At 42.9% G+C, this 23745-nt stretch overlaps 1 protein-coding gene across 1 annotated transcript; it reads left to right on the top strand.

The window, feature by feature from the left end:
* Positions 1 to 3675: 3675 nt before the first annotated feature.
* On the top strand, positions 3676 to 23449 carry dcdc2b (doublecortin domain containing 2B). The gene is made up of 13 exons (XM_023994909.1): positions 3676 to 4314; positions 5802 to 5856; positions 14301 to 14371; positions 14454 to 14585; positions 14780 to 14914; positions 16716 to 16755; positions 16890 to 16955; positions 17080 to 17248; positions 17685 to 17791; positions 18583 to 18654; positions 18799 to 18852; positions 19215 to 19325; positions 22327 to 23449. Exons 1-13 carry the CDS (start codon positions 4031 to 4033, stop codon positions 22390 to 22392), a joined length of 1362 nt encoding a protein of 453 aa, XP_023850677.1. The 5' UTR covers positions 3676 to 4030; the 3' UTR covers positions 22393 to 23449.
* Positions 23450 to 23745: the final 296 nt, after the last annotated feature.

Below are 23745 nucleotides of genomic sequence, written 5' to 3'. Positions count from 1 at the left end.
TATTTATATAGCCCTTCTTATATCAGCTGATATCTCAAAGTGCTGTACAGAAACCCAGCCTAAAACCCCAAACAGCAAGCAATACAGGTGTAGAAGCACGGTGGCTAGGAAAAACTCCCTAGAAAGGCCAAAACCTAGGAAGAAACCTAGAGAGGAACCAGGCTATGAGGGGTGGCCAGTCCTCTTCTGGCTCTGCCGGGTGGAGATTATAACAGAACATGGCCAAAATGTTCATAAATGACCAGCATGGTCAAATAATAGTAATCACAGTGAACAGGTCAGGGTTCCATAGCCGCAGGCAGAACAGTTGAAACTGGAGCAGCAGCACGGCCAGGTGGACTGGGGACAGCAAGGAGTCCTCATGCCAGGTAGTCCTGAGGCATGGTCCTAGGGCTCAGGTCCTCCGAGAGAGAGAGAAAGAAAGAGAGAATTAGAGAGAGCATACTTAAATTCACAAAGGACACCGGATAAGACAGGAGAAGTACTCCAGATATAACGGACTGACCCTAGCCCCCCGACACATAAACTACTGCAGCATAAATACTGGAGGCTGAGACAGGAGGGGTCAGGAGATACTTGATCCCACAGGCACACACTCGTGAATATTTAGTGAGATAAGAGATCAACTGTTTGAAGACAGTGTGAGAGATATCGACGAAGACGTGAACCATTTAGATTGGAAGGGGAATATTATTCCCATACCTCATTTCAAAGACTTTGTAAGTAGGGTTTGCCCTTCTCCCGAAGACCATGAGTTCCGCTAGTCATTTCTGCTCAGTTGGTGTCTCTGACCAATGTTATTGTACTCTACCAGCAGGATGGCACATCTTCACCAAAAAAAACAAGTGAAAGAGGCACCAGACAGGAGAAGCCAGGAGCAGTCTGGGTTTAGATGTGAGCTATATTACAGCCATTTTCAGAAAGGTAAAGTTTGTGTGGGTGCGTGTGTGTGTGTGGGGAAACCCAAATGTTTGAGAGATGTCTCTCTCTTTCTCTCTCTCTGATCCTTGTTTTTATTGAATTTATGCTCATTGTTTTTAAGTTATGTAAGTTAATGAGTTGCTTCTCAATGTATCTGCCTTCTCCCATGTTCCCAGCAGTGGTGTAGTCTGGCCATGGAGATGCTGTGGCTTCAGCATCATTTTCATTCAGGAAGGAGAAGATAAATATTGAATACAAACAAAACAATGACATACTTTCTCTCTCTTTCTCTCTTGTTTTCTCTCTCTCTCTTCTACAGTACCTGTCACTGAAAGAGAGACTGAATATTTCCTAATTGCAGAAGACCAAGGAGAGGCTTTTGCTCTAAACTGGACATTCATTTCTCATACTGACATTTTCCCTGTTTGGATAAATCCCTTAACTTTGTTTGAAATTATGTAATTGAGTTAAGAACCTACCATAAGTTTAGTCCACAACTAGTTGGAAATGGAGCTGATGAAGCTATCCAATTAGTAGGGGAGAGTGGGGTAAGTTGAACAAAAGCCACCCCTGTTTCTAGGAAACCATACACAGTATTAATCATGTAACCAAATATTTAGAAAGAGGTCATCATTTCATGGAGTCTGTGAAGGAAGAACCCACATGGAAAAAGGGGTAAGTAATTTAGACCGATTTTCACCAGATTTTCACCAAGTCAAATTAATTGATTGAATTATAGGTTTCATGATGCTTTCATCTAAACCAAAGTACATAATTTTAAAATAGTTTTGTACATCAGTTGGGTTCTCTATAAGCTACAATAAAAGGTCATAAAACTAGCATGAAAGAGCATCCTTGTAGCTGTGTGGGCTAATATAGTCAAAATGTTTGTCCTTGAGTAAGTTGAGACAATGGCCACCATACCCCATACAAATTATGATTTCATTTTGTCAGTTTATGCATAACATGTATAGTATTTTTGCAATGTGTCATGCATATGAACTACAGATTTTTATTGTTACAGAGCAGACATCATCGTGTCCCATGTATACAAACATAAAACAAGCTGGGTTCTAGCCCCTCTTGAGGTTCTTGAGAGAGTAGCCAAGGATGTGAGAGAAGGGAAGAAGTCCATTTGAGCAGCAGTAAGGGATGAACAAATAGACTGAATGACACTGAAGAGGGACATTGACGAAAAAGAAAACAAACATGTATCTGTGTGAAAGATTGGCTATGACAGAGTAGCAGAGGAACACAAGGTCTTATCTGATGACATGCAGTCTTGAGCTTGATAAACGTATAAAGAATCTCGCGGACCAGTTGCCTACGAATTGGCACAGCGAAACAACATCCCTGTCCCGGACAACTGGTTAAGAACTGGAAGGGTAAGTGATGTTGAACAGAGAGATCTATATCTGAATGTAAGCATGCATTTAAGATATACAATACACKACACCCCCATTTCATGAATTAAACTTTGACCCACCTTCAGCATCACCCACTGTCACAGGACACCATCACCCATTTACCACAAGGCATATCAACTTACCCTGTCCCTTTGCTCAATTTACCCCGTAGATTATACCAAGAGACCACATTTTTTGCACAAYCTATGTTTTCAAAACTGTTATGTTTACATATTTCCAGGGATACACGACATCCTGAAATGTATGTAGATATCTTTGGTACATATTTCCCTTGAGGTAGTGAAGCTGAATGTAAAAAAAAACGTCTCAACATACCCCCACTCTCCCCTACCTTTTGTATATCTCAAACAGTCAGTATGTTGTCCAGGAGGGCAGCCACGTCTGTTTCGAAGCAGAGGATCACTGATTTGAGGCTGGTATGGGGCAGTTGGAGAGTAGAGGAAATGAATCTGTTAGCAGCACACTGACCCCCGTTACAGTGGTGCCTGTGGCACGGATCGGCAGCTGGGCTCAGCTCAACGGCCGGGGTAGCGAGTTTAGAAGGGGTGAGTGTAATAGAGTTAATATGAACTTACCGTAAGCTCACTCCACAGCTAGTTTGAAATGTTGCCGATGTAGCTATGCAATTGGTACCTTTTGTTTAGCTCAAACGGTTGGTACGTTGTCAAATACACTTGTCAAATACACACTGASAAATTAAATATCAATTTAATAAAGTTTATTTTTGTAAGTATCCATTGACTAAATTTGCTATTGCTTTTTTTTACTACTAATACTGTTGTTACTACCGTTGTTACAGTACATGTGATGTTCCTTTACGTCACTACAATTGTTGTCTGCATAACTGCCTTTAACCATGATAATCTCCATTGTTTTTAAAGAAGTTATGGGAAAGATTCAAGGGAACTCCCTGCCATAGCCAGTTTATCTCAGGTGATTCACACAAATGTTTCACATTGAGAGCACACACTCAACACAATCATTAAAAAAAGTTCATATTATATTATACAACATACTGGTCCTGTCTATGTGGGTATCAAAATAAACACAAAAGCTGCATGTGCTTTCCTGACAGTCCATACAAGGTCAAGGGAGACTGTTTGAAATGGATGTATGGAAATGGTATTCCTAGACCTTCTTGTCCCCTCCCAGAGCATTAACTTCTATTGTAGAAGGGTTATCCCTGAGATTTTACTGTAAATACTACAGAACTAGCAGCCATAGGCTACACATGTTGTGAATTCAACAGGTTTTCGAATAGTTTTTAAAAAATATATAAAGATGAGTTTTATGGTTTATCTTATTTATTCAGTGTACAACACTTGCATCCTCTGTCTCTCGCTCTCCCTCTTTTGTTGTCGTTCGTTGCTGCTAATGGTTTAGCCCACAAAGCCAGTCATTGCTGGCTCTGCTGCCATGGCTACCAGGAAATACTCTCGGCCGCCAGAGAGTAGTATATGTGTGTGAGAGAGAGGGAGAGAGAGAGAGAACGTGACAGTCCAGAGCTGTGAGAGACCACCACACAGAACACAACAACAGATTAATTAGAACAGGTTTGAGTGGTAGTGGTAAGTACCCAGAGCAGACAGGGACCGGAGACGGCAGACAGGGACCGGAGACGGCAGACAGGTACCAGAGACGGCAGACAGGGACCAGAGACGGCAGACAGAGTATCTGGAAAAATGGCTTCCTGTGGGTCAGCAACCCTCCTCCTGCCTCCGGTCAAGAGTGTGATCGTCTACAGGAACGGGGACCCCTTCTACTCCGGCAGGAGGTTTGTAGTCAACCATCGACAGGTGTCCACCATGGAGGCGTTTCTCAATGACGTGACCCACTGCATTCAGGCGCCGCTGGCCGTGAGGACCCTGTACACCCCCCGGCAGGGTCACCGGGTCAGGGAGCTGCATGACCTCCAGACCGGGGCCCAGTACGTGGCCGCAGGCTTCGAGAGGTTCAAGAAGCTTGAGTGAGTAGACTATCAGGCAGAATTGTCTAGATTAGAAAGGGCAATTCTACCAATTTTTGACATTTTCATTATCTCCAGCACAATGCCAGTGTCTACATAAGTGAAAACGCGATGACATCATCAACATGTAAAACATTTTTAAAACAGTCATTTTCAAACACTATGAGATTTGCGGTGATGTGAGTAGCAAGAAAATACCCTCCCTCTGGRCAAAAAAAATCACAGTTTTTCTACTTTTAATCCTACCCTATCATATCACAGATCATAATTTTTTAGGACCTTCTCATCTTTTTAACCATATATCATAGAAACGCACCATTTTCACATAGACACTGGTACAGTGATGGAGTTAATGAATATGAGGTTGAAAAGCGGCAGAATTTCCCTTTAAGGTACTTTTAAGTTGTTCTCTGGCATTGCTCCCAGTTGGTCCAGATATGGTCCTATGTATACAGGTCTACCATGTACTGTACGTTTGTGTAAATGTCTAGATATGATGTTATTAAAATGTTTTCTTTAACGTTTATCGCTGTGTGCAGTAGATAAATGTAGATAGTAACCATTATATAAATACATACAGTAATACAGTCAGTAATGCATACAATAATACAGTCAGTAAAACATACAGTAAAACAGACAGTAATACAGTCCGTAAAACATACAATAATGCAGTCAGTAATACAGGCAGTAATACAGTCAGTAAAACATACAGTAATACAGGCAGTAATGCATACAATAATACAGTCAGTAATGCATACAATAATACAGTCAGTAATACAGTCAGTAAAACATACAGTAATACAGGCAGTAATACAGACAGTAAAACATACAGTAATACAGGCAGTAATGCATACAATAATACAGTCAGTAATGCATACAATAATACAGTCAGTAATAGTCAGTAATACAGACAGTAAAACATACAGTAATACAGGCAGTAATAAGGACAGTAAAACTTACAGTAATACAGTCAGTAATGTATACAGTATTACAGGGAGTAATACAGTCAGTAATACAGGCAGTAAAACATACAGTAATACAGGCAGTACTACAGTCAGTAAAACATACAATAATACAGTCAGTAATGCATACAATAATACAGGCAGTAATGCATACAGGAATACAGTTAGTAATACAGTCGGTTATACAGTCAGTAATACAGTCAGTAATTCATACAGTAATACAGTCAGTAATACAGTCAGTAATACATACAATAATACAGGCAGTAATGCATACAGGAATACAGTTAGTAATACAGTCAGTAATACAGTCAGTAATACAGCCGGTTATACAGTCAGTAATACAGTCAGTAATACATNTAATACAGCCGGTTATACAGTCAGTAATACAGTCAGTAATACATACAATAATACAGTCAGTAATACAGCCGGTTATACAGTCAGTAATACAGTCATGTGTTAAGCTGTGTCTCACTGAGGATGACATGTGAACCTTTATCATGTCTATTGTTTTGTTTTTTCATGCAGTTATTTGAACACAGGGCTGAAGAAGCAGCCTGTACCCATGGGAGAAGGAGCTCGGGTAAGCTTCAAAATGGTTTTCTGTCTCTGTCAGTGCTACAGTCCGTTACTCATTAATCTAACCTAACCTATCTGGGGTAGGTCATGCTGACACACACACACCCTCAAAATCAGGTAGATCTGAACTGGTACCAGTTGTAACAGAGAACAGATTTTCTTCCACTGAGCAATGGTCATAATTGATTATTTATTTGACCACACTTCATATTCATTGTGTTTAAATTTGGTTTTGGATGTGCTTTGCATGTCATAATACCGGACACTGTGGTAGACCAAAGCATGATAGACCAAAGCAATAGCATAGTATTGATTTTTGGATACATGTCATCTGTAAATAATGGTCCTCAGCACCAACACAAACTCACAGCATGTAGACCACACATCAATAACAAATCAATGTTCTGTACCGTATTCAGTCTTCCAGTGTCTCGGATCATTCTTGGCCCATTTCAATAGATCTCTTGTTCATCATCGGATACATTCATATAAGGAAGATAGATCTTGTGTTAATGAGATCATGGACACATATAAACCCATTTCAAGCGCAGCATCTCAATAGCCGTTCGCACAATGGAAAGTGCTTGCTTTGTTTTCATCCCAAATGGCTGGCTGGATGGATAGAGATTCATGTATTTCATTTTCAGCTGTGGAGCGTGTAGTGATTCAGAGCAATATCAATATCATTTAGCCCCCAGCGGTGGGCTAAATCAGGGTCAGGGAAGTCTTAAAACAAATCTACTTTGAAAAGAAAGTATACACCTCACACACATGGTTATGGGCTTAGAAAAAAGAAGACACCTGTACCATGTCAGATATAGAGTTGAAATGTATAACATTTTGAGTTCGCATACTAATATTACACTATACATCACAGTTGACTGAAAGATAACAAAACAATTTGACATAGAAACACAGGGTTTTCAGCGGGAAAAATAAGGTGTTCATTTGGAAATTCTGAAAAACATGAATACTATTCCACCCATGAGGCCACTACAGGGCGATTTCATCATTTGACTGCAGGAAAGCTGCGAACAATCATTCTCCATTGTCTGACTGGGACCCGAAGGGCCACCATAACTAACCCATCAACATTAATATGAAACAGTAGAAAGGCGATTGTGTGGCACTTGGATTGGCACAGATATTGTTTTGCCATTGTGTGAGTGCCCTGCCTGTACTGTAGGTGTGCGCTTATATGGTGTTGTATATTAGCAGAGACAGAGTGATTTTACAGCTAACAACAAACATTCTCACAACTTTAGAGAACGTTTCCTTAAAAACTCAGACACACCGGTAGGATTGTTAAACGTTCGACTGCAGACAGTACTTAGCACCTCTGTACAGTGTCAAAACTCTGTCTCTTTAAAAAAATATATAGATTTTTTWAAACTAGGCGAGACAGTTAAAAACAAATTCTTACTTACAATGACGGCCTACCTGGGAACAGTGGGTCAACTGCCTTGTTCAGGGGCAGAATGACATATTTTTACCTTGTCAGCTCAAGGATTCGATCCAGCAACCTTTTGGTTACTGGCCCAACGCTCTAACCACTAGGCTACCTGCCGCTCTTAACACTAGGCTACTTGCTGTGTTCACACAGCAAAGACCTTGGAAGTCGTCAGCCTTGTTAAAATACTCCAAACTACAAGGTGGCAGTAGCGCTGTTTGGCAATGAATATTTGTGTGTATTGCTTATGGTCTAGATTCCAAGCTATCTGCTCTAATGTTGCTATTTTGTAGAACACCCTTGTTGATACTAGCCAGATGCCCCCAGCTAGATAACTACCTAGCAAGATGATGAAAAAACAATTTAATTCACTCTCCATAATCCCATACTGCCAGCCCCGTTAGCATATTCGCTAGCTAGCACAACATCAGACTGGCGTTTCATGAAAACTAGCTAATCCATTGTTATTTAATTAGAAAGTCAATACTAGCTACAGTGATTAGCTAGCTTGGAGGAAGTATTTAGTGTTGTGTGCATTGCGTCTCTGCACATACAGTAGCTAGCTACCATCCCATATAGCCAACATTGAATATGAAGTGTGACTGGCTCATCTGTGAATGTACCGAGAAACAACCCTATTTATTACTTTTTTTTGTTGGCTCTCCCATGTCGGGGTTCGTGCTGTCTGATTGGCTCAAAATCAAGTTGTTGGCCACTGACGAGCATTGGGATTCTACAAGTTACGACGCTACCTAGTCAGCACCAGTGACGTATACAAACCCTGAATTTCTGAAGCTGTGTATTGGCCATTGAGAGGCTTTAAAGCCACCGGTAGGCCATATTGGCACTCCCCAGTAGGAGCAGTCCTCCATAGGAATGAATGGAATTCTACAGTATTTCAATTAAATGTTTCAAGGACAAAATTACAGATAGATTACAAATGTCAAAAATGAATGTTGACATGAATAAATGCATTTCTATATCTTCCAAACAATTATTATTATTCCCCCCAAAAATGTGCTCCTTTTCTCCCAAATTTCATGATATCCAATTGGTAGTTACATTCTTGTCCCATCGCTGCAACTCCCGTACCGACTGAGGAGAGGCAAAGGTCGAGAGCTATGCGTCCTCCCGAAACACGACCCCGCCAAACCGCACTGCTTCTTGACTCACTGCTCGCTTAACCCGGAGGCCAGCCGCACCAATGTGTCAGAGGAAACACTGTACAGCTGGCGACCGAAGTCAGCGTGCATGCGCCCGGCCCGCCACAAGGAGTCGCTAGAGTGCAATGGGACATGTCCCAGCCGGCCAAACCCTCCCTTAACCCGGATGACGCTCTGTCAATTGTGTGCCGCCTCATGGGTCTCCCGGTCGTGGCCAGCCTGGGATCGAACCAGGGTCTTTAGTGACCAAAATCTTTTTTACAATTGAAGAGGAGTACCTAGATGTCTGTGAGGTGGCTTCAATACAGCGTCCCCCTGTCAGTCATCGAGGCTTTATACACATCATTGGTTCAGCACACAGCAGGTACCACTTTTGTTCTAGCAAGAGAAGTAGCAGCCTCCCACGGTGATAACGATCTATCGGTAGTCTATCGGCAGTGAGGTTCTTGGGGTGTTTCATGCTTGAGAGTCTCATTGGGTCATTACCTAAAGTTTTCATAGGAATGTGTCAGTGAGGTGCARGGAATAAATAAGAATGTGTTCTTAATTAACTGACTTGCCTAGTTAAATAAAGGTTAAATAAAAAAATGTAAATAAATAAATAAAWAAAGGACTGTTTCCAGAAGACCATTTCCTCAAACATAACTTTGCTACACTCGCATTACCATCTGCTAACCATGTGTATGTGACCAATAAAATTGTATTTTATTTGAACTTACCCAGAACGTGGGGGGGGTCTCTATCCAGTACACACACTTGCTTGTGCAATTTTTTTTTTATAATTAAGATGTCATTTAAACAGGAAAAATGTATTACCTTTTAATGTGGCATGAACAGAACCAGTCATGATATTTTCATCCGATTATCAAACAAATCACAAAAAGTGGGCTACCTGTGCATGTTCACCCCCCACCCCACTCAGTCGTCAGGACGTTGCCTGATGGTTCCAAAGAAACGTTCTCCAAAAATGGTTTAATTAATACACATCTCCCCTTATACTGTGGCCGAGCCCATCGTGACTCTGATTGGTGAACCACTGATCCATTCACAGCTCTTTGTTGGCAAGGTTAGGGACACTCACACAAACAATTATTTTAACGTACAGTGTTTTCAACTTAGATATTTGACACACTTTGACATAACACGATTATACTGTGCATGTTCATTTCTACAGTCGTTATTATTCAACATGTCCGCCCCTTGGACTTGAAATCACAACCTCTTGGTTCACAGTATTTCAATCTTCCTGCTGCGCCACGTCTGTGTCAGTTGTCAGTTATTTAATCAGACTATTCTCTCATCATTGATGTGACTGACTTATTTCAGACATTTTAGGGATTTTTGTATAGTTGTCTAATGTTGGTGGGGCATATAACCCTGTTTTAATGTTAACTCCGGAATCACTCTGATCAATAAAATTGTTTTTCTTGAGTGTACTTTTAACAGAGGTGAGATTTATCTAATGTCAAAACATGCTAAATTGGTTCTCAGGAGGTTTTTGTTAACATACATAAAATGTTCCCTTAACTAACCCGAAAACTGGACACTCAAACATCTGGGGAACACTACAGGTAACAATTCAAAAACATTCTCTCTCACTAGAATTGTTAGCTTGGTAACTCTGTTTAGAGAACTAAGCCACACAGTGGCCTCCTCCTGTGTTATCAGGGCTCTGAACAAGCCTGGGCAGGCCTGATTCCCAGCCTACCCAGCCCTTTGCTGGCAGCCCCATGCCTACCACTCTGTTTAAATACAAAAACAAAGTTGAATAGTGCCACTTCAGTGGAAACATTGTAGAAACATTTATTTTCTAGCTGTGGTTGGGTTTTGATTGAAGTATTGATTTATTGGTATATTATGTGGTCAGACACAATGATTGATTCATAGGGCTTGACTTCATAGGGCTTGACTTCATAGGGCTTGACTTTATAGGGCTTAACTTTATAGGGCTTGAGTTTTTTTATAGGGCTTGACGTAATAGGGCTTGACTTAATAGGGCTTGACTTAATAGGGCTTGACTTCATAGACTCTGGACATAATAGAAAGGTCAGGGGAAGTATGGTGGACAGAGTGGCTATATATGGTTTATGTATTCAATGAAGTGGAGCACTCAGTCTGTCTTTGTAGATGTGTTATGTAGATACAGTATGTTTTTAGCCAAGATGATGATGTGTGTTGCCATGGACACAGCCCTCTGACTGACAAGCTATAATAATAATAATAATAATTATAATAATAGTAATAATAATAGATTATAACCGCTTATTGTGAAATGTCTATGGATGTTCTGTTCCGAAATTAATACAATTGGAATTTTATTTTAGTAAATTATATCAAATGGCACACTTGATATCAATGTTTCATCACATGGTTTAATTTTGTAACGGCGTTCTAAATCTGCCTCCTCCTCGGACGAGGAGGAGCATGGGTCGGACCAACACGCAGCGAGGTATGTAGACATAAATGAATTTATTTGAAATACAAAGACGAATACGAAAACACTTGGAAATTTACAAAATAACAAACACGACGTAGACAGACCTGAACATGGAACTTACATAACTACACGCAGAACTCACGAACAGGAACAGACTACATCAAACGGAACGAACAGCCAAAACAGTCCCGTGTGGTGCACATACACAGACACGAAAGACACAGGAGACAATCACCCACAAACAAACAGTGTGAACAGCCAACCTATATATGGTTCTCAATCAGAGGAAAACGCAAACACCTGTCTCTGATTGAGAACCATATAAGGCTGATTACAAGACCTAAACATAGAAACACAACATAGAAATGCCCCCCACACTCACGCCCTGACCGACTAACACATACAAAACAACAGAAAATAGGTCAGGAACGTGACATAACCCCCCCTCAAGGTGCATACTCCGGACGCACTACCAAAAGTCAGGGGAGGGTCTGGTGGGCATCTGACCACGGTGGTGGCTCAGGCTCTGGACGAGGTCCCCACCCCACCATAGTCAATCCCAGCTTCCGTAGCCTCCTCAAAATGACCACCCTCCAAATAGCCCCACCTAAATTAAGGGGCAACACCAAGATAAGGGACAGCTCCGAACAAGGTAGCTCAGGACAGCGAGGTAGGTCGGGATAGAGAGGTAGCTCAGGATAGAGAGGTAGCTCAGGATAGAGTAGCTCAGGATAGAGGGGCAACTCCGGACTGAAGGGCAGCTCCGGACAGAGAGACAGCTCTGGACTGAGGGGCAGTTCTGGATTACTAGCAGCTTAGGGCTGAGGGGCAGCTCATGGCTGACTGACGGCTCTGGACGCTCATGGCAGGCTGACGGCTCTGGACGCTCATGGCAGGCTGACGGCTCTGGACGCTCATGGCAGGCTGACGGCTCTGGACGCTCATGGCAGCTGACGCTCTGGACGCTCATGCAGCTGACGGCTCTTGACGCTCATGGCAGGCTGACGGCTCTGGACGCTCATGGCAGGCTGACGGCTCTGGACGCTCATGGCAGGCTGACGGCTCTGACGCTCATGCAGCCTGACGCTCTGGACGCTCTTGCAGGCTGACGGCTCTGGACGCTCATGGCTCGCTGACGGCTCTGGCGCTCATGGCTCGCTGACGGCTCTGGCGCTCATGGCTCGCTGACGGCTCTGCTCATGCTCGCTGACGGCTCTGCTGCTCATGCCGCTGACGCTCTGGCTGCTCATGGCTCGCTGACGGCTCTGGCAGATCCTGTCTGGCTGGCGGCTCTGGCAGATCCTGTCTGGTTGGCGGCTCTGGCAGATCCTGTCTGGTTGGCGGCTCTGGCAGATCCTGTCTGGTTGGCGCTCTGGCAGATCCTGGCTGGTTGGCGGTCTGGCAGATCCTGTCTGGTTGGCGGCTCTGGCAGATCCTGTCTGGTTGGCGGCTCTGGCAGATCCTGTCTGGTAAATGGCTCTAGCGGCTCCTGACTGACTATCGGCTCTGACGGCTCGGCCAGACGGGCGGCTCTAATGGCTCGGGACAGACGGATGGCTCAGACGGCGCTGGGGAGACGGATGGCTCAGATGGCGCTGGGGAGACGGATGCTCAGATGGCGCTGGGGAGACGGATGGCTCAGATGGCGCTGGGAGACGGATGGCTCAGATGCGCTGGGAGACGGATGGCTCAGATGGCGCTGGGGAGACGGATGGCTCAGATGGCGCTGGGGAGACGGATGGCTCTGGCCGGATAAGGCGCACTGTAGACCTGGTGCGTGGTGCCGGAACTGGAGGCACCGGGCTAAGGACACGCACCTTCATGCTAGTGCGGGGACAGGAACAGGGCACACTGGACTCTCAAGACGTACTCTGTGCCTGGTGCGTGTACCGGAACTGGAGATACCGGGCTGAGGGCACGCACATCAGGACTAGTACGGGGAGAAGGAACAGTGTGTACAGGGCTCTGGAGACGCACAGGTGCTTAGTGCGTGGTGCCGGAACTGGAAGCACTGGGCTGGAGACACGCACCACAGGAGAAGTGCGTGGAGGAGAACAGGGCTCTGGAAACGCACTGGAAGCCTGGTGCTTGGTGTAGGCACTGTGGTACTAGGCTGGGCGGGAGGTGGCGCCGGAAATACCGGACCGTGCAGGCGTACTGGCTCCCTTGAGCATTGAGCCTGCCCAACCTTACCTGGCTGAAATACTCCCCGTCCGCCCGCCAGTGCGGGGAGGTGGAATAACCCGCACCGGGCTATGTAGGCGAACCGGGGACACCATGCGTAAGGCTGGTGCCATGAATGCCGGCCCGAGAAGACGCACTGGAGACCAGACGCGTTGAGCCGGCCTCATGACACCTGGCTCAATGCCCAATCTAGCCCTACCAGTGCGGGGAGGTGGAATAACCCGCACCGGGCTATGCACACATACAGGAGACACCATGCGCCTACTGCGTAACAACGGGGTTTTGCCCGTACTCCCGCTCTCCACGGTTAGCCTGGGAAGTGGCGCAGGTCTCCTACCTGCCCTTGGCCCACTACCTCTTAGCCCCCCCCAAGAAATTTTTGGGTAGTACTCACGGGCTTTTCAGGCTTCCAGCCACGTCTCCTTGCTGCCTCTCATACCACCGCTGTTGGGCCTTGCTGCCTCCATCTCCTCACGAGCGCGGCGATATTCCCCAATGTGCACCCAGTGTCCTTTTCCCTCCAATACTTCGTCCCAAGTCCACGAGTCCTGGTTGCTCTTTTGAGCTCTCCCCCGCCGCTTGGTCCTAGGTTGGTGGGTGATTCTGTAACGGCGTTAAATCTGCCTCCTCCTCGGACGAGGAGGAGCATGGGTCGGACCAACACGCAGCCGAGGTATGTAGACATAAATGAATTTATTTGAAATACAAAGACGAATACGAAAACACTTGGAAATTTACAAAATAACAAACACGACGTAGACAGACCTGAACATGGAACTTACATAACTACACGCAGAACTCACGAACAGGAACAGACTACATCAAACGAACGAACAGCCAAAACAGTCCCGTGTGGTGCACAGACACGAAAGACACAGGAGACAATCACCCACAAACAAACAGTGTGAACAGCCAACCTATATATGGTTCTCAATCAGAGGAAAACGTCAAACACCTGTCTCTGATTGAGAACCATATAAGGCTGATTACAAGACCTAAACATAGAAACACAAAACATAGAAATGCCCACCCACACTCACGCCCTGACCGACTAACACATACAAAACAACAGAAAATAGGTCAGGAACGTGACAAATTTGGCATTCACTGATCAGAGGAAGTGTTATTTCTTTCTTGTATTTGATTTTGACCGACAAATCTATCTAAAACTACAGTGCAGTATTCTTTTGTAATGTCCTGTCTTTCTTTCCTAGGCAAGATTACTTCACAGACCGAATGTGTCAGCAAAATGGAGAAAGTATATTCCTCTACCCTGTATCATACAGTAAGTTTCCCTGTTAACACACTCCCATTCTCAAATACTACACACATAGAAACACACTACTTATTTGCGTGTTCCTTTACAGTGTTTTCCGCAACGAAGATCTTCGCTGCTCGCCATTCCGTTTCATAATTCCCAGGACCTGGCAGCACGACCTGGATCAGATCCTCGGTCTAGTCACAGAGAAGGCCAGTTTACGCACTGGAGCAGTGCGCAGGTCAGATACGTACACACACACACCCTCACACATGCATATATACTGTACATACGCACACACAGACACACACACACACACACACACACCTTCACACAGCATGTTTGACCTATTAATGGCAGCCCAACGACCCCTCAGGTACACAGATGACAGTCTCTCTGACCCCATTAGTGACCCCTGACCCTGTGACCCCTCAGGTTGTGCACTCTAGAGGGTGTAACTGTGTCCAGTGCAGACGAGCTGGTGAGTGGCCAGTTCTACGTGGCAGTGGGAGCAGAGAGGTTCAAGAAGCTTCCCTACGTGGAGCTGTTGGTTCCTAAAGCCTCTGAGAGGTATGGATGGAATTATCATAGTACAGAGATTGTTAGATAATATGAAAATAGAACAAGCAGCATTTAGGCAGCCAAGACAAAAAATACTTTTGTGAACTCAACTTGACTTTTTCTCCCCCCTTACAAACTCTGACTTTGCTGATAACTACTTTAGTGAAGAACAATTGTTCTTACTATGACTGAGATATGTGGTTGTCCCACCTAGCTATATTAAGATCAATGCACTAACTGTATTCGCTCTGGATAAGAGTGTCTGCTAAATGACCAAAAGGTCAAATGTAAGACTGTGTGGGTATTCTATTCTAAAGATATATTGGTCTCAATGGGACTCGCTACTAAAATAAAGGTAAAATAAATATATTAAATAATATTATATAATATCATAAATATAATATGATATAATAAATATAATATGATATGATATAATAAATATAATATGATATAATAAATATAATAAATATAATATCATATATTTTAATATAATATGATATAATATGATAAAATATATATAATATGATATAATATAATAAATATATTATAATATAATATGATAAAATAAATATAATATGATATAATAAATATATTATAATATAATATGATAAAATAAATATAATATGATATAATATAATACATATATCATAATATAATATGATATAATAAATATATTATAATATAATATTAAATAATATAAGCATACCACCCTGCATACCACTGCTGGCTTGCTTCTGAAGCTAAGCAGGGTTGGTCCTGGTCAGTCCCTGGATGGGAGACCAGATGCTGCTGGAAGTGGTGTTGGAGGGCCAGTAGGAGGCACTCTTTCCTCTGGTGTAAAAAATATCCCAATGCCCCAGGGCCGTGATTGGGGACACTGCCCTGTGTAGGGTGCCGTCTTTTGGATGGGACGTTAAACGGGTGTCCTGACTCTCTGAGGTCATTAAAGATCCCATGGCACTTATCGTAAGAGTAGGGGTGTTCCCGGTGTCCTGGCTAAATTCCCATTCTGGCCCTCAAACCATCACGGTCACCTAATCATCCCCAGCTTACAATTGGCTCATTCATCCCCCTCCTTTCCCCTGTAACTATTCCCCAGGTCGTTGCTGTAAATGAGAACGTGTTCTCAGTCAATTTATCTGGTAAAATAACGGATGAATATAATATGATATATATTTTAATGTGATATGATATAATATAATATAATATATTAGAATATAATATGATATAATAAAATAAATATCATATAATATAATATCATATATTTTAATATAATATCATATAATATAATAAATATGATATAATATATTGGAATATAGTATGATATGATATAACATATGATATAATATATGATATATTTTAATATAATATAATACATCTGATATGATATAATATATTGGAATATAGTATGATATGATATAACATATTATATAATATATGATATATTTTAATATAATATAATACATCTGATATGATATAATATGATATAGTATAATATTATATAATAAATATATGATATGAAATTATATAATATAATATGATATCATATAATATAGTATGATATAATATATTATTATATAATGAATTGAATATGATATGAAATTATATCATATAATTAAATATATAATATGATATCATATATTTTAATATGATATAATATAATAAATATAATATGATATAATATATTATAATATGATATAATAATATTATACATATAATATATAATATGATTGAGTATAATATAATATAATAAATATGATATAATATAATATGGATTTCTATATCATATGAGTTTCACATTATTTTCCAGAAATTACCCTGGAAATAGAAGGCTGTCAAGGAGATATAAGGTAAGCTACTGTCTGTCTAACACCTACTGTATGTCTAACACTTCATAGTCTAATATTTTGTATATTTATTTTGGTCTGTAGGACAATTGAGCTTGGTTATAAAGGTACACCGTGTCTCCCTTTGTCTTGCTCAGGGCAGGAAGGCAGCCAGTGGCCCTGAGGACAGCTTCAGTGACTCTGCTCTCCTGGACTCTCCAGAGGTACTGTCAAAGAACTGTAGTGGAAAATAAAAAATTCTTATTGTATAAAGTAGTCCAGCCCTGTTTCAGTCTGTTTTCTTCCCTTTGGTGCCTAATGAACACGACCCTGGTGTTGTGGTCCCAGTCAGATGGGCGGAGGGTGAAGTCCACTGGGGATGAGGTGGGGGAGACGGCTCTCCCATCCATCCAGAGGAGGCCAGTGAAGGAGGAGAGCTCTATCTTCTACGCCAAACCAGTGAAAGTCCGAGTGAGGAACAGAGGCCATCCCAGGCCTCCACCAAGGACTGGACCAGGTAAGAGCACACAGACACACACTCCATTTACCTGGGGGCCAGTGTCAGGCTTGCTGTTCTCACTGAGGACCTGATTTGAATAGGAATTAGATACCAGAAGGGGAGCCACAAGAAAGCAGCTTGTGGGTCTGGTGTGGCCCCTGGCATATGGTCTGGTGTGGCCCCTGGCATATGGTCTGGTGTTGCCCCTGGCATATTGTCTGGTGTGGCCCCTGGCATATGGTCTGGTGTGGCCCTTGGCATATGGTCTGGTGCTGCAGTGGCCCCTGGCATATGGTAGCTGCAGCTGCAGTGGCGCCTGGCATATGGTCTGGTGTGGCCCCTGGCAAATGGTCTGGTGTGGCCCTTGGCATAGTGTGAAATATTGCATTCATGATTGTGTCAATGCACATTTACAATGATTGATCATTCATGTTCATGTTGGTGTGTGTTGTAGCCCAGGCCAGTGTGTTCAGAGCTGTACGGAGGAAGAGAGCGGAGGTGCAGGGGGCTGAGGAGGTGCTGGAGGATGAGAACACAGCAGTAGATGTTCCCGTTGACCAGGTAGGCCGACACCTCATTCTATTCTCTCTCCTCCACTCTTTTATTGTCCTCTTACCCAAAGCTATCCGTTCCATGACAGTGAKCAAGCCCTCCACTCTGAGATCCAGCTCCTACCCTCAGGTTCCAGATACAACTCCCCGGACTAAAAAGCAACAGATACGAGCACTCCTTTGTACCCACCACCATGAACATGTTAAACACAGGGCCCTGGTATGGAAAGGGAATCAAATGATCCTGATTTGGACATGCACTCTATTGCCTGAAATTGCATATAACCAGGGGTGCAACTTTCACTGGGGARGGGAGGGACATGTCCCACCCACATTCTGAAATAGCATTTTTGTCATCCCCCAGTTTTATCATTGGAATGTGATACAAAACGAGGCAACGGTGTGCTTTAGGACCATGCGGACGCCTCCAAGCGGTCGGTTGGGCTGTTTAGAGTGTTTATCCCCAGGATAAAACATAAATATAATAATAATAATTATGCCCCCACCACCCCTTCATATAATTATGTTTCTATGTACTTTGTGGGGTATTGTTGTTTTTTAACTCTTTTGTATGTGCTCTAAGTTTTTTCATCATATTACCCCTGCCTATAACCAAATGTCCTTCTGGGTTACAATCAAGTTTAAACTGTTCTTTCTTCCCTAGTCCCTTACCAGTGCAATGGGACCATTTTCCATTTCTCTCCTTGAAATAATGTATATGAGGGTTATATGTAATGTGTTGAGGTGTGGATTATAGTTAAGCAAACTGTAGTATTGTGGTGTTGTGTCTTTATCTTTTAGAGAGTGGCAGAGACAGTAGAGGACGAGGACCTTATTGGGAGAAATCCTCCTCATTCCAACAGCCAAGATCAGGTGTGTATCTGTCTGGGATAGTCTCATTCCTTGAGTGACATGAGGTTTTGTAGAAGTCGCAGATTGTTRATCATACATGTTTATCCAGGTTGTATGGTTGGTAGTGTGAAGCTAAGAGAGCTTCTTTGTATTGTTCTCCTCTAGATTTTGACCAAGGCTACAAAAGATCCCCTTCCTCACCCAGAACACCCAGACAAGGTTTGTCTGGACGAGGATCATTGCTCATGATTTGCCAAATCATTCTCAACATTTTACCCTACTGAGATATGCTGTTACATTTACATTTGTACATTTCAGTCTGCTGTTAGATGTACATTTTAGTCTGCTGTTAGATGTACACTTCAGTCGGATGTCTGCTGTTAGATGTACATTTTAGTCTGCTGTTAGATGTACATTTCAGTCTGCTGTTGGATGTACATTTTAGTCTGCTGTTAGATGTACATTTTAGTCTGCTGTTAGATGTACACTTCAGTCGGATGTCTGCTGTTAGATGTACATTTTAGTCTGCTGTTACATGATAGAACCACTCAGTTAATTGTGAATTTCGTCCAATCACAAAGTTGGAATCATTGACTGAGAAAGACAGGAACTCACCTGAAAATACCAGCTCTTCAATCTGCAAAGAGAATGACATCGATGGGAGCCCTACGCTTGATACAGAAATGCCACAGGTACAGAAGGCTGTCATTCATTAAGTACAGTGCAATTATGAAAATAGCTCATACCTTTCACTACTTTGGGGCTCACCTGTCTGTCTGTAGTTAGAGACTGAGGAAAAGGTTTGTGTGTGTGGTGCTGTGCTTGTGTGTGTGGTGTGTGTGTGGTGTGTGTGTGTGGTGTGTGTGTGTGTGTGGGTGTGTGTGTGTGTGTGTGTGTGTGTGTGTGTGTGTGTGGCTGTCGTGTGTGGTGGTGTGTGTGATGTGTGTGTGTGTGTGTTGAGAAAGAGAGAGAGAGAAGAGATGGAGCAAGGGACGAGAGAGTAGAGAGAGATCGAGAGAGAGGGTAGAGAGAGAGATGAGGAGAGAGTAGAGGCAGAGAGAGAGAGGAGAGAGAGAGAGGAGAGAGAGGAGGAGAGAGGGAGGACGAGAGAGAGAGAGATGAGAGAAGAAGAGAGAGAGAGAGAGAGAGGACGAGAGGAGAGAGAGAGAGAGAGGAGAGATGAGAGAGAGAAGAGAGAGGGGAGAGGAGAGAGAAGAGAGAGAGAGGATGCAGAGAGAGGAGAGAGAGAGATGAAAAACAGAGAGAAAACAGAGAGAAAAAACAGTGATCGATTACTGTTATACACCGAGTGCTTACAAAACGAGTGAAGACATCTTCCTAATAGATTAAGTTTGCACCCCCTTTATGCCCTCAGAACAGCCTCATTGCGGTCGGGGGCATGGGACGTCTACAACGGCGTGTCATTCCACGAGGGATGCTGCGCCCCATGTTGATTCCAATTGCCTTCCAATTGAGAAGTTTGTCAAGTTGGGGGATGGATGTCCTTTTCGGTGGTGGACCATTTTCTTGATACCACACGGGAATAGTGGCGCCTGTGTTGAGCAGTGAAGAACCAGGCAGCGCTGCAGTTTCTTGAACCACGAGAACCCGGTGTGCTGACGCCTACTACCATACCGAGAATCCGTGGGCGGAAAAAAATATTGTGTTACCTGTCGTCCTCCCCTTCAGTTCTACAACGATTGAAGGTGGGATCTGATATAGGGGATTCATAAGCTTTCACCTGGACAGTCTAAAGCCCTTGTTCACACCGCAGGTCTTAATTGTTTAAATTGTGTTTTGTTTTGTTCCAAATCCGTTTTGAACTAGCTGACTGTCTAAAACAGACAAGTTGACCAAATGTCAGATGTCGTGTGTTCAGACAAGCTAGTCATTTGCTACACATGGCTACGCTTGTTGTCATTAGTAAACAACGGGTATGTGTGCAGTGGTGTAGGCTGATTGGGTCGCTGGTGCTCGTGCTTGCCTATCACTCAGAACTTATGTAGCAAGTTAAGGTGATAACAACGTTGTCATGGACGTTTCCCAGTTGCTTTGAATGTTTAAAATCCTAGTGTAAGAACACTTATAACGCCTCAAACGTTAAGATCCAACTTTCAAAACAAGTCATTTTTGGCTAGCCACAGCAGTCACCTTGCTAGCCACAGCAGTCACCTTGCTAGCCACAGCAGTCACCTAGCTAGCTAGTTAGTCGTTAGCTTTCTAGCAAATAAATCAGATTTGACCGTTCAGACACAAGTCACATGGCCAGGAATCAGATTTGTATCTGACTTCAAACCACCTTCAAATGTGGCATGAACTATCCGATCCATGTGCTTTTTGCTGTCCGAATGCAGGAAAAAGAACAGATTGGAATCGGATATGCCAATAAATAGAATTTGAAACTTCCAATGTGAACCACGGCTTATGTCATGGAAGAGCAGGTGTATTCATAATGTTTTGTACACTCATGGTATGTGTTATTGTGCGATATACTCATTCACTGATATATAGTTCATTCACTACCACACTGAAGATGTCGGATACATTTTCATGGTTTACATGTTCTTCGTCTAACAAAGGCAAAACACATCCCTGGAGCATTGAGATAAACTCCACCGCAGATCCATCTGTCCACAAACAAGAAGGCGCTGCCTTAGAGAGTTGTGTGTCTGCTACTGATAACACCAGAGGTACACACACACACACACACACACACACACCACACACACACCACACACCACACACACACACACACACACACACACACACACACACACACACACACACACACACACACACACACACCACACACACACACACACACACACACACACACACACACACACTGCTATTCAGTACAGCATGAATACATAAATACAGAGACGAACACTCTCAATGTCTAGAAATGAATTCTGTCTCTACACTCACCCCTATTCAAGGAGCCGAAGATGGAGCCAAAGCCAACCACTCCACACTCAAGGGCTTCTTCGTCATCGACATCCTCCGCATCTCAAAGTTCTCCGAAAAGCGGGGGTATCCAAGGAAACAGTTCAAGTATTTGATCAGGCTCGATTGAATAGGTGAATTTAAACAGGGGCGCAACTTTGGTTTTAGAAGTGGGGGGGGGGGCAAATTATTATTATTTTCTTTATCCAGTCGGATAAACACTCCAAACAGCCTACCCGACCGCTCGGAGGCGTCCGCATGGTCCTAAAGCACACCGTTGCCAGTGAAAGTTGCGCCCCTAGAATTAAATGATCATCCTAGAGTGGTTTAAAGACATGCTCTGGTACTTTGACCACTAATAAGCATTTTTTAAACCTCCAACTTTGGTCTGGATGTGTCAATTTTAGTTCATACATGCAGAATTACTCTCAATGTGCCACAAAATCCCTAGTTTGAAAGCGACAGTTTTCTGGAAGCTGTGCAGCACCATTTTACCTACATTTACCCCTGTGTGGGCCAGCACCCTAGCAATTAGGTTCAACCAATGAGCTTCAGCCCATCCCCATTTGAGTGACAGCTAGCAAGACACACACACACACCATCTGCAGGTGACGTAGTACGCAATTTTCGGGGACCACTTGTGGGTGCAACTTTCAGAACTACTGGCWAAAAAATATACAAAAGTACCAGAGAATATCCTTAAAAGAAAATATATTTTGGCCCTGTCTGATTGTTTTTTTCTTTAAGGGAGTCCTCATACCCTCCACCAGACACCGTAATGAAGCAGTCCGGTCCCCTCACCAGACACAGTAATGAAGCAGTCCGGTCCCTCCACCGGACACCGTAATGAAGCAGTCTGGTCCCTCCACCAAACACGTAATGAAGCAGTCCGGTCCCCCCACCAGACACCATAATGGAGTAGTCCGGTTCTCAGAATGGGCCCGTGGTTGATGAGGAGAGTGGAGGAGAGTAACAAGATCATTGTTTGTATAATCTACCATCTATTGTTTTCATTAGTAAACTGAGAATCCAAAATGCGAATGTATTCTTTATTATATTGACATATTTTGCAGGAAATACTGTGGTACAGTAATCAGGTAATCTATGTAACGTTTCTTTAAAAAATAATATTAATGACGCACAATGCTTTTACTTTGATGGAAAGCGGCAAACAGATTGTAAACAGGAAAAAGTATTTTTGAGACAATAAGAGAACAAGTAGGACATAGTTCTGTATTATTCAGTTATAGAACATATACAATGAATGTAAAGTATTCTGTTTTATCAAAATATACTTTAATATCTAATGGAAATATACAATATGAAATATTTCATATCTTACAAAAAACAACTGCAATGTSCTCTGTGGTTGTACAGTACAAGCGTTTTGGTTGACTCAAACAATTCATATGCTATTATTTCTGAATAAAACGTGCAATACAACAGTAAACAGAATACAGTTTTTTCCCCACAAAATATACACTACCAACATATCACTTTGCACCTAACACTTTGCAGTTTCGTATCAAAATAAGCTCTTTACATACATTTAAAAAATGACGATGTAATGTTTGTCATCTAGATGCACAGTAGAAGCATTGATTAAAACAACTGAACTCTGGTTGGTCCGTTTTCCAAACCAACACATTGACTGTGGTCTTCTGCAGTTCTATAGTGTTTCTATGGGCATTCACACAGCATGGCATCAGAATGACTAGAGTAGCTGGCTGGAATGAACCCTAATTGAACTCACAGTAGTTATAAGGTATGGGATTAACCACAGCCCTGTGCATGCTGAGTTCCCGCTAAATTAATTTACATACTCATTCACACAATGTCCAATCCCTACTGCCTGGCTGGCAGAGGTCAGGGTTGTATCTACAGCAAGAATAGAACCTTTTGAAACGGGGAGGGAGCCTACTACCCGAACAGTTTAACAAGAAGATTTTGTTTTCATTCTCCGTTACAAAATGTTTTGAAACGTTTTGGACCCTATGGACAACCTAAACACTACGGTAGTTGAAGAAGTATGTTGTGTAGTATGAAGCCACATCTATTGATGACATAACTAAGCCTATGGAAAGTACCTTAGTGTCACGTTCCTGACCTTATTTTCCTTTGTTTAGCTTTGTTTAGTTGGTCAGGACGTGAGCTGGGTGGGCAGTC

This window comes from Salvelinus sp. IW2-2015, linkage group LG9 (assembly GCF_002910315.2).
Source record: "Salvelinus sp. IW2-2015 linkage group LG9, ASM291031v2, whole genome shotgun sequence".
Lineage (NCBI taxonomy): Eukaryota > Metazoa > Chordata > Actinopteri > Salmoniformes > Salmonidae > Salvelinus > Salvelinus sp. IW2-2015.
This window is presented reverse-complemented; position numbering and strand designations above follow the sequence as displayed.

Coding starts and splice junctions, on each gene's coding strand:
- dcdc2b (XM_023994909.1), top strand. CDS start 4,031: ATGGCTTCCTGTGGGTCAGCAACCCTCCTCCTGCCTCCGGTCAAGAGT. Junction 16,756..16,889: donor GGCTGTCAAGGAGATATAAG/GTAAGCTACTGT, acceptor TGTCTTGCTCAG/GGCAGGAAGGCAGCCAGTGG. Junction 19,326..22,326: donor TTGATACAGAAATGCCACAG/GTACAGAAGGCT, acceptor TTTTTCTTTAAG/GGAGTCCTCATACCCTCCAC.